The sequence below is a fragment of the Phoca vitulina genome, unplaced genomic scaffold (assembly GCF_004348235.1).
Source record: "Phoca vitulina isolate PV1807 unplaced genomic scaffold, GSC_HSeal_1.0 scaffold23, whole genome shotgun sequence".
Classification (NCBI taxonomy): Eukaryota; Metazoa; Chordata; class Mammalia; order Carnivora; family Phocidae; genus Phoca; species Phoca vitulina.
The window spans coordinates 13,351,432-13,363,501 of NW_022589726.1; the positions used below are offsets into that span (position 1 = coordinate 13,351,432).

Genomic DNA, 12,070 nt, shown 5'->3' on the forward strand with positions numbered 1-12,070 from the left:
TTCGGTTTTGCTACCAGCGCATCGGCTCGCAGTTGCCCGAGGCAGGACTCGCACCAGGGCTGCCTCTGCTGTCCGTGTCCTTGTGCCACACTAGCTCTTGTCTTCAGTCTCTGCGCCACCCCCTCACATGTTTTTGAAATGACATTTAGGGAACGCAGATCCTTCCAGCCACTAGGAGGGCAAGCTAGCCAGCCTTGATAGGAGTCAGAACCTGCATGGGCACTGAACCAACCAGCTTCTTACAACCATGGGAATATTTCCACTTGTACAGAAAAAGTACAAAGTGATGTAAAATATCTCCACTCTAGTAGGGAATGTTTATAGCCAAAAGTTTTAATATCAACTTGGACAAAAGAAGTTTGGAACACATTTGGGCAAACCCACATTTGCACTGTGTGTTGAGAGAGACGATTTCGCCATTGTCTGTGACCACCTTGTTGTCTTCTGACTCATTTATTAGTTTGAGGGAGGTTTGGATTGCTAGCCACGCTGACAGAAGCAATTCAGGCTGGAGTCAGATGGTTCTGCAAAGCAGAATTTGGAAGGGCGGAACAGTGTTGCTGGACTTCTTGAAACAAATTATTTTCAAAGGGAAACTAGCCAAAGGGTTTGTCATCTGACCCATTTCATTTCTGGGAAAGTGGAATTAGTGGATCAGTGGAGTATTAACCTCTGCTGCAGTTTTTTAAACCGTCTTGACTCTCCCAGCCTCTTTCTCTGCCCATGTTTGGTACCTTTGTCCTCATCTGTTGACCCTCATCTCATTCAGAATCCTTTATGTATACTCTGACCCGATGAAGAAAAACAGAGTAGTAATCATTGTGGAGAGTGCTTTAATTCAAACTGCTTGTAAGCACTAGTTAAAAATAAAGTCAGCCTAGAATATTCTCTGGTTTTATAAATGTCCTGCCCAAAGTGTGTTTTAAAAGCAAGTACATCTTGTCTGAATGCCTTACTGTCTCTACTAGTGAGTTGTGTGTGGCAGAATGGGTTACTGACCAAGAGCATAGGTTTTGAAATGGAAAATAATTGAGTTCACATCTTCCCCTTTCATGGTGAACAAGGTAGTAAAACCATATTCTTTTGGGTTGCTATGAGGAATAAATGTAATACTACGTAAATGTAAATCATTTAACGCAGTGCATGTCATAGAAAGTATTTTATACATGATGGGTTTTTTTAAAAAGCGTAACTATGAGAAATTTTACTTGTGTATTTAAAAGTTACTATTGGTTACTAATTTGAATATTGAGAAACACAATAAAATAATACAGCAGAACAAACCATAAAACTATAAAAAAAAATACAGCAGAACAGCTTAGGCCCTCATGAGTCAAATAACCTGGACATGATGATATAAAGCAAATCTTTTTTACTGTAACAGAACCTGCCTCTGGTACAAATATTCGTGTTCTTTGATCCAAGCTTCCTAATGGGTTCTTCTGGAGTTGCCCAGTTGGTGCATTTCAGCACATGGAGTAGTTTGGTGAATGGGGTGGGCAGTGTGGGCCCAGCTTTTGCCTGAGGCAGGTAGTGATTCCCTCTAAAGTATTCAATTTGGTTGTTTTCAGAGATCTGAGTGACAACGCAATCATGTCATTACAAGGCAATGCATTTTCACAAATGAAGAAACTTCAGCAATTGTAAGCTTTCCTTTTCTTTCCAAGAATTTCAAATGAAAAATGGTGTCAGGGAAGCTGTCGGGGCGGGGGGGGGATGTCAGCCTAGATCACGTGTCTATAAAATGTATCTAGCGCATTCTTAGCGTTACTTAATTTTTATACCAGAAAGCAAAGGGAGTTGGCGATTTGTTTCTTTTGTTGAGAAGTTTTTTTGTTTCTGTTACGAATTTGCAATTTAAATTTGTGGGACCTGATCATGATAGCAAGCCTTCAGGAGTGAGGTATTTTCAATATATCAGCACTTCTCCCTCAGTAGGTCAGTAAGAACAACAACATGGTGCTAATATTTCGTACATTTTAAGATGGACTAGAGAATATTTATTGCATGGGGTGTGTGTATTTGGTTTCCACATTCATTGCTTTGTTAATATTTACTTGAGTTAGTTTACTCGTAGAATCTGCATTTCATATAAAACAAATTGAACGTAATTACTCTCCTCAGGCATTTAAATACATCAAGCCTTTTGTGCGATTGCCAACTAAAATGGCTCCCACAGTGGGTGGCGGAAAACAACTTTCAGAGCTTTGTAAATGCCAGTTGCGCCCATCCTCAGCTGCTAAAAGGAAGAAGTATTTTTGCTGTTAGCCCAGATGGCTTTGTGTGTGGTGAGTTGTAACTGTTGCCTCTGCCTTCATTCTTCTTTTTTTCCCTCCAACAAATGGTCTTGAATAAGCTTATATTCTCTTAATGAAGCTTTTATATCTGCTGAGGTAGATGAAAATGGATCTATAGTGTGCTGATGATTTTAATGTTACAGATGAGAAAGAGTTTCCTTAAATGTCTTTGTTTGGACATCAGGGGGGTTGGGTGGAACAAGGACCTTAGATCTTGGGAGAACTGATGGGCAGTCACAACCCCCCTCCTCCCTAAATCTCAGTATCTGCGTCTGTGAAGTGGGAAGTGACTGGCTTGTGGAGACGCTGAACCTAACCCGTGTCAATGCTGCGTGTTGGGGTACAGGGGGAAAATTATCAGCTTGTGATTTACAGGCTGCTAAAAATTTTGCTCCTAGTGGTTAAAGCATTACATGTAATAGAAAGTTTGAATTTATTATCAGTCAGCGTAAGGTCCATTGTTTTAATGTCTAACAATCTCAGCGCTAGAAATCTCAAACCTCACGTAGCTAGTCAGCAGATCCGGATCAAAACCCCAGGTTCTCCTCTTCCTGCTGCAGACTTATGTGGACTACACTACACTGCTGTTTACTATTCACTGCCATGGAGACCTTTGTAAAAATAAACGTGCATATAGAACACAAAATCAAAGTTAGCTTAAATTTTAGCATGTGTGTTAAGATATTACAGAACCTAATTTTACATTGACCTTTAAAAATTTTTTGAAACTTCTTTGCCTACGATTGTTTAGTCAAGTACAAGAAAAATACGTTTTTTTAGGTTGCAGCATTAAACAGTGCCAACAGTTTCTGGAAATAAAATGTCTGATGTAGCTTTTGGATCTAAATAAGCTTTTGGCATTCGTCTAGAAGGGCCTGAGCCATGCCTTTCCCATGGTGCTTATTTCGCAGTTCTCTAGTCCCAAGATAAGAACTCTCTATTATTTGGGGACGTGTATATGGTGTCTTTAGATTTTTCTTTCAGTCCCTCCATTGTGAATCTAAACATTGATTTATCAGATGAGAATTCTAGAACAATCATACAGAAGAAGAAACCATCTTGATGACAACATGGTATTGGAAGTGAGCAGCATTGGAGTTCCAGAGCATTCCCAAAGCCCGTTCGCTCAGACGGATGCATGCGTGTGCGCGCACGCGGGTGTCCTTTTTCCAGAGCACCCAGATAATACATTTTGGTAGATCTAAGCTGTTTCCTTCTGGGTTTAGACCATCCCCAAGAAAGTGCAGTTCAAAAAAGATAACTTCTCCAAAAAGTCACAGAGAACTAAAAATAACCGTTAGGAATGAAAGAGTTGCCCAGCTCTAATTATCATGCGGTTCTGACAGTGGAGTACAGCGGCCTGATTGATGGTCCACCCTCAACCCCATGCTGAAGCCAGGGTCTCAACAGGGAGTTTGAGAGATGGTTTTTCTTTTGCTGAGGATTATTTGTTTCAACTCTGTCTAAAAATTACTGCTCTTTAATATGGGTTCTGTTTTTGGTAAATGGGGTGTTAATTGCTGTCTTTAGTGATATTGATTTCTTAATTTTGCTGCTGCTTATTTGTGGATAACATGGGAAAAATTGCAGTTCCTACCAGTAACGTTTAAGGATGATCCATGAGCCTAAAAGTTTCTTAGCTGATTTCTTCTTGTATTTATATTTAAAAAAGCATAAGGGGCCTAGGATAAACTATAAACTAATTTGTTCACTTCAAATAGAGACTGACACCTATTTATCAATCGTTAACTGAGATGAGACTATTATTTTGGAATATAAACACTCTCCCAGGCCATCATTTCAACATGAGGACTGTTAGTCCATCTATGAAACATACACAAAGGGTAAAAACCTAAGCCCTCAGTTGTTTTGAGTTTCTTGGTATTAAAAACTGAGTAGCGTTTGGACTCCTAGGCCTTAAAATTGTCCTGTTTCCTCCTCTCCATCTTGAACAGATGATTTTCCTAAGCCCCAGATCACTGTCCAGCCAGAAACACAGTCGGCAATAAAAGGTTCCAATTTGAGTTTTATCTGCTCAGCCGCCAGCAGCAGTGACTCCCCAATGACTTTTGCTTGGAAAAAAGACAATGAACTACTGCATGATGCTGAAATGGAAAACTATGCACACCTGCGGGCCCAAGGGGGCGAGGTGATGGAGTACACCACCATTCTCCGGCTCCGCAACGTGGAATTTACCAGTGAAGGGAAATACCAGTGTGTCATCTCCAATCACTTCGGTTCATCCTACTCTGTCAAAGCCAAGCTTACAGTAAACAGTATGTGATCTAACTTTTCCATTTGCATTTAAAGACACCTTTTAGATTTGGTTTTCTCTCTTTCTCTTATTCCTAACCCTATCTTCTGTTCACAGCTCCCCACCTCACCCTTCCTTTCTCTACCTCTCACTCCACAAAACTAAGATTCTTGGTATCTACGTGAGCAGTTATTGCGTTTAGGACCCCATCATGGTGGGTAGCACAGAGATGAGCCACCCGTGGGTTGTGCTCTTTGGGAGTTCACAATATATGAGTCGGATGTGGGAGGCCATGAGGCGTTCCAGCACACCACCTTTAATTCAGAGATCTGGGTTTGATTCCTGCCACTCCGGCTTATAGCGGTGTGACTCTTACCAAGTTCCTTAACCTTCATGTGCCTCCATTTCCACATCTTTCTCTTAGGAACAATAGTACCTACCTTACAGAGATATGATAATTAGATAAAATAATTGGTGTAAAGGACTTAGCCTGGAATACAGTGAACGCTCACCAAATGCAATAAGTATTAGCTGCTGTTAATAAATTAAATATGTAATTGTTTGCTCTGTGTGACCCGAATACATTTTTTTATGACAGGAACCTCACCACTCTATTATCTAATCATTTGTACCTTCCATGGTAGAAGATTTTTGTATATGATTCATTAATGCATTCATTCTATAAATGATTGCTGAGGCCTGATGCATAGAACAATTTTGAGTTTAAAATTGTAGGACGAAACACAGATCTAAAGTCATAGAATGTTAGAACCAGGAGGGACTTAAAAAAAAGAAGATGATGATGATGAAGTGAGTGGTCAGGGTACAGAGAGATTAATTGATTTGCCCAAGATCTCACAGATAATTACTGAGGAAACTAAAAAATAACTGGAAAATAGGAGAAAGACCTTCAGTCTGTATAGGAGGTGACCTGTGTCTCGGCCTGACTTCATCATTTCTGTACCTGTGTGTAACCTTGAGGGGATCTCTTCATCTCAACTTCAGATTCCTTGTCTTGCAATCAGAAATAACCCCAGCCTGACCTATGGCAGGGGCATTTGTAAGTATATATTAAAAAAAAAAAAAAAAAAAAGAATGAAAATGAACCTCTAAAACTCTGTAGTGCTAATAATGCCCACATTCTTTCTCTGATTTCAGTGCTCCCTTCCTTCACCAAGACCCCCATGGACCTTACCATCCGCGCTGGGGCCATGGCACGCTTGGAGTGCGCTGCCCTGGGACATCCAGCCCCACAGATAGCCTGGCAAAAGGATGGGGGCACAGACTTCCCCGCCGCGAGGGAGAGACGCATGCATGTTATGCCTGAGGATGATGTGTTCTTTATCGTGGATGTGAAGATCGAGGACGTCGGGGTTTATAGCTGCACAGCTCAGAACAGTGCAGGAAGCATTTCTGCAAATGCAACTCTGACTGTCCTAGGTAAGTGGCTGCTGTCTGATTCTGTGATAGAAATTAAAGATACTAGCTCACCCAAAGGCCCTAAGTGTCAGGAGTTGTAAGGGTGAGAGGTAATCCATAGGACACTGCCCTTCCCTAGAGAGAACAGAGCATACGCATGAAGCCGTGGAAGAATACGATGTTGGATTCTAATATTAGTAAATTCAAGTGGTAGGTCTTACCATATGCAAAACCTAATTTCATTCAGGAGATTCAAGACATAACTTGTCATTTCAGAAACACCATCATTTTTGCGGCCCCTGTTGGACCGAACGGTAACCAAGGGAGAAACGGCTGTCCTGCAGTGCATCGCTGGAGGCAGCCCTCCTCCCAGATTGAACTGGACCAAGGATGACAGCCCCTTGGTGGTCACCGAAAGGCACTTTTTTGCAGCAGGCAATCAGCTGCTGATCATTGTGGACTCTGATGTCAGTGATGCCGGGAAATACACGTGTGAAATGTCTAACACCCTCGGCACTGAGAGAGGCAACGTGCGCCTCAGCGTAATGCCCACTCCCACCTGTGACTCCCCTCAGATGACTGCCTCGTCCTTAGACGATGACGGATGGGCCACTGTGGGTGTCGTGATCATAGCAGTGGTTTGCTGTGTGGTGGGCACGTCGCTCGTGTGGGTGGTCATCATATACCACACAAGGCGGAGGAACGAGGATTGCAGCATCACCAACACAGGTGTGTAAACAGAAGCTTGGCACGGGGTGCCGTAGTCATGTGTGTTTGTGGTCCTGTGGTAATTTCCTTGCAGAATGTGTGTCCCACAGCCCAAGGCCCTGTGAGAAGGGTGACTCATTTGCTTCAAGCTGCAGGAATATGGTTAGCTAAAAATAACACCCCAGACCAAAATAAAGCTGATGTTTAAAGATTAATCCTTTTTTGTTAAAACCTTATCGGGAGATCCTATTGGCTGTGAGATATAGTCCAAAGCACGGAGTAAAACAGCCTCACTCCTTCACACAGAGGTGATGGAGAATAGGAGCAGCCCTTCATTTATGAGGTTTACGCTCTGACGTAGCGCTCCCTTGTCACGTGTGTACCCGTGTGCATATGTGTGTGCAGGCGTCTAGGGAGGATTCTGTTACTAGTGGGAGGGGGCTGTGAATTGACTAATATGTGCAAACTCCTATATCGGTAGATATTAAGTCAGAAATATGGCAGAAATCAAACTTAATTCAAGAGTTTAGATACTACCCCATGAAAATTCCTAAGGCTTTATCTTTTGAAGCATCTGTTTTTGACATTTGGGAAGGGCATCCAATAGAAGATAAAATAGAGAACTGGCTTGTGCTTCCCAGAGCGGCAGAGCCCTCATCTTCCTTACCTGAAGACGAGACAGTCAAGGTGGGTTTTCAGGAGTAGATTTATTTGATTTGTACAGAAGCCAAAAGAGTACATACTGTTCACCAGGGAAGGCTGTGGGGTATGTATGGTCGTTCGTGGTTAACAGAATGCTGTTGTTGGATTATAGATGAGACCAACTTGCCGGCAGATATCCCTAGTTACTTGTCATCTCAGGGAACCTTAGCCGACAGACAGGATGGGTACATCTCCTCAGAAAGTGGAAGCCACCACCAGTTTGTCACGTCTTCAGGAGGCGGGTTTTTCTTACCACAACATGACAGCAGTGGTAAGTGTTTAAAATGAACACCGGCTGTAGTTGTCTCGAAATAATCTGATGGAAGGCTCAAATACAGTATTAATTTTCACAAGCAGTCAATACACTCGTATATTAAGGAACTGGCCTAAGACCATTGGCAAAGCTGAAATTAAATACTATTGTGCCTTTTTCTTAAATACCAGAAAAGTCTTTGTTTCTGATATTAAGAGAAGACAAGTAGGAGAATTAAGATTTAATTTCTCCATACAACGTGATAATTTCTTTACACTATAAATGTTCTTTGGCCCTGAATGTTCCCCTTTCTTAAATGACATTAACTGGTTTCATGTATGGTCTTAAAAGTCAAATGATTTAAAATTGTATTAGAGAAATCAAATTCTGACTCTTGCTTTAAGAACTGCATGGTTTAAGAATAATCATGGAGGCACCATAATACACGCACACAAGCTTGGTTCAAGACCCGCTTCTGACGCTTAACTGTGTATCCTTGGGCAATTACATAGTACTTCCTTATTAGGTTGTTGTGAAATTAAATAAAATGATATTGGAAAACTGCATGGTGCTTGACACACATTAAGGGCTCCAAAAGAGGAAACTATTGACATTCTCTTCAAGCATTTTACCATCTTTTCCCACAAGCATTTATTGAATATCTGCTCCACGGTGGACCCCGTAGTTGAGAGGGAAGAATATTTGTTTTCAGTCTCATAGTGTAGGCAGTAGTGAGATGAAAATTGCAACAAATAGTCACAAAGTGTTTGGCAAGGCAGTGACAGAGGGTGTAGAGATAGAAGATTTGCACATACAGGTGGGTGTTCTGGTTAGACTCATTTGGTTGCAAGCTTGTTCAAATGTAGCAGGGTTTACTGAAAAGACATTTAGGAAAGTTTAAAGTGACAGAACTGGAACATAATAGTGCTGTGTTGCTTGGACGCTGGGGCTGGGGATCTGTCAGCTGTGAGCAGCTCTAGGGGCCACCAGCACTAGTGATCACGTCTTGCACAGTCTCTCTGGGACTGCCCAGTTCCTGCTTCCCAGGCACATGGCCCATCGCGGCATCTCTCACCTGCACTGCATCTCTTGTCCTTCAACTGCTGTGGCCACTCCTAACTGGCACATCATTTCTGGGTTGTTTGGCTTAGATACTCACAATAGCGGTTTTTTGTTTTTTGGGGGTTTTTTGGTTTTTTTGGCCAAGCTCATCTTTGAGCTGGGCATTCAGAGATGACTTGTTGAATGCCACTTGCTGGTCCTGCTCATCTGAAGGGGGCAGTGCTGATGGCATTGTGTGTTTCGGACCGTGGCCGCCTTGGCTGCAGTGTGCATATACAGATCGGTTTCTCTTGGAAGCCACTGCGGGCCGGCGCCCAGGTGAACGCATCCAGTACAATGGTTCATCGAGTCCCCGTTGTAAGATGGCACAGATTTAGTCAGTTACTAATCCGTAGGCCTCAGTAAATGTTTAAAAACCCTACAATAAATTTCTCCAGTTTTTTCTTTTATATGCTATTCTATCCAAAATTTTTATCTATAAATATGGAAATCCCCCAAGTGGAGAGAATGTTGAAGGGTACTTGAATCAAATTCATTCAGTGACTGAGATACCTGTTTTACAGGGACATGCCATGTTGACAATAGTAGTGAAGCCGACGTGGAAGTTGCCACGGATCCATTCCTTTGTCCCTTTTTGGGGTCCTCAGGCCCAGTGTATTTGAAGGGGAATGTGTATGGCTCGGATCCGTTTGAAGCCTATCATACAGGTATGTGGTTTTCTTACCCGAGTTCTGTTCTGTTCCCTGGAGGGACTTCCAGAAGCACTAACTCTGTCTCTTTCTGATATTGTCGCCAAATTTAAAAGGTTGTGGCCCTGACCTGAGAACAGCCTTAATGGACCACTGTGAGCCCAGTTACATAAAGAAAAAGGAGTGCTACCCATGTCCTTATCCTTCAGAAGAATCCTGTGAACAGAGTGTCAGTGACATAGGATGGCCTTCACACGTGAGGAAGTTAATCAGCTCTACTTACTCTCAAAATGAAGGACCTGGAATGAGAAGTTTGGGTCTAAACAAGTCCTCTTTAGGTTTTAGTCCAAGTCCAGAGCCAGCATCAGTTACTTTAAGTAATTCTTTCATGGGTAAGTTTATTAAATTATTAGACACCTTGACTCAGGATTCCTATTCCAAGTTGCATGTCGGAGAGCAATGAGTATCAAATGCCGAACTTGTGAAAAATGTTTTTTTTTTTTAATCGTGTTGTCCTGACATCCTATGAGTTAGCATACGTGTTCCTAAATGCAAAGTCAGACATGGGGGATTTTACTTGATTATGTGTTTAATCCATAACTAAGCCTTAGGAGCTTTCTGGTTAGCTCTGTGTGTGGCATCATCTAGAAGACAAGTTTTGGGAGTGACTTAGGAGCTCCATTTGTCAGCCATGTGGAAAAAGTGGTTTTGGGCTACAGCAGCTTTTGGGGTGGAGTTGTATGCGCTGCATGATTGTGGTTTGGGATGTCTGGTGGGTCACCCTTCGACCATAGTCCAAGGGTGGACAGTGTCCCACCTGGCAACAACTGCTTGTCAGCCAAGCTGGACGGCTTTGGCGGAGGAGACCGCCAGAGCCTTAAAGCCCAAGTTGGTGGTGGTAGACGCTGGCTAGCGCCAAGACTCGTTTGTGAATTTTTTTGTCTAGTGCATGGGGATAACGGATGGAAGAACTGAGATCATCTTTTCACTGAATGGAGATATGGGAAAATGAACCACAAATTGTCTTGTTTAAAAAAAAAAAAGAATTTTAAAATATTTTATGCAGCTTTTAAGAAATTTTGTCACAGTATATTTATATTCTCTTTTTTAAAAAATGAAAATATCTTTTATATGACTGTGACAAGAATTTGAGTCAGTTAAATAATGTTTTGCCAGTAAAGAAGAAAGGGCAAGACATAAGGATTATTTTGAAAGAAACTTTCCATATCTAGGCACAATTTACTTGGAACCAACAATCCAGATCTCCTTTGTAGAGAATTGTGGAAATATTTTGCCAGTAAAGAAGAAAGGGCAAGACATAAGGATTATTTTGAAAGAAACTTTCCATATCCAGGCACAATTTACTTGGAACCAGCAATCCAGATCTCCTTCGTAGAGAATTGTGGACTGTCAAGAACTAAAGCCAGGATTTGGAAGAAATAATATTGGGGAACTTCATTGCTCAATGATTAATATTACTCTAGGTGATGAAATGTGATAAAGAATGGACATATGTATTCATTCCCCAGCTCCATTCTGTGAGTTCTCTCTCCGTAACACAGATGCACATACACCCGATACTATAAGTGACTTATAGAGAACACTTACTCGTGCTTACGGGCTAAGATGCTCATTCATTTGCAATGTGTTTTGATGTACATGCTAGCCAAAGGACCCATATGCTCAAGGGGTTTCTTTCTTTCAGGAACATTTGGAAAGCCGCTGAAGAGAGCTCATCTGGATGCCTTCTCAAGCTTTGGACAGCCAGTGGATTGTCAGCCAAGAGCCTTTCACCTGAAAGCTCGTTCTTCCCCAGACTTGGACTCTGAGTCAGAGGAATATGGGAAAGAAAGGACAGATTTTCAGCAAGAAAATCACACGTGTACCTATAAACAGACTTTAGAAAACCACAGGACTCCACATTTTCAGTCTTATGACTTGGACACATAGACTGGGAGCAAAGAAGAGCTCAAACATACTACCTCAAGTGGACTTTTATTTAAAAGAGAGAATCCTATGTTTTTAAATGGAGTTATGAATTTTAAAAGGATAAAATGTCTTATTTATACAGATGGACCAAAATTACAAAAAGTTATAAAAATTTTATACTGGGAGTAACTTTCATTTATAAGAATACCTTTTTAAACTATTTTAACTTTGTTTTACGCAAAAAAAAAAAAATCTTATGTAAATTAATGGTATGAATCCATGACTATTTTATGTATTTTTATAATGCCAGATTTCTTTTTATTGAAAACGAGTACTAAAGCATTTTAAATAATACCTATCTTGTACCCTTTTTGAATAGAGTTCACTTAATTTTATTTTGCACATTGCATTTAATAAAATGTGTCATTTTGATCCCAAGCCCCATCTATACAATTACAGTTTTTATTGTTTTCAACACATTTTAGGCTTAATAATTTCATATTATCGTGTCTCAAATTGATGGAAATTATACTCAGCACATTAAAATATGAGCAAAAAAATGACCATTCTGCCTAACACACAGTGTTGAGTTAATACGGACTCAAATCAGATTAGTGTATGTGAAAGCACATTGTAAATGAAGAAGAGCTACAAAGGTTAGAGGTGCCTTAATTTATCAATAACTTTACAAATAAAAAAAGATTTGTTGGTATAATCTGGTATAATGCAGCACAGCCACCATTGCTTAAATCACTGT

The 12,070-nt window shown here is 41.1% G+C and overlaps 1 protein-coding gene across 1 annotated transcript in view; it reads left to right on the plus strand.

Annotated features, from left to right (window-relative positions):
• The window catches only part of LRIG3 (leucine rich repeats and immunoglobulin like domains 3), a 45,577-nt gene extending 34,033 nt beyond the window's left edge, over positions 1–11,544 (plus strand). Inside the window, exons 11-19 of the mRNA XM_032420943.1 lie at positions 1,572–1,643; positions 2,125–2,288; positions 4,253–4,573; positions 5,710–5,991; positions 6,247–6,699; positions 7,493–7,651; positions 9,259–9,402; positions 9,501–9,776; positions 11,090–11,544. Of these exons, the coding sequence (XP_032276834.1) occupies positions 1,572–1,643; positions 2,125–2,288; positions 4,253–4,573; positions 5,710–5,991; positions 6,247–6,699; positions 7,493–7,651; positions 9,259–9,402; positions 9,501–9,776; positions 11,090–11,334 (2,116 nt within the window). The 3' untranslated portion in view covers positions 11,335–11,544. The remainder of the gene's footprint in view (positions 1–1,571; positions 1,644–2,124; positions 2,289–4,252; positions 4,574–5,709; positions 5,992–6,246; positions 6,700–7,492; positions 7,652–9,258; positions 9,403–9,500; positions 9,777–11,089) is intronic.
• Positions 11,545–12,070: the final 526 nt, after the last annotated feature.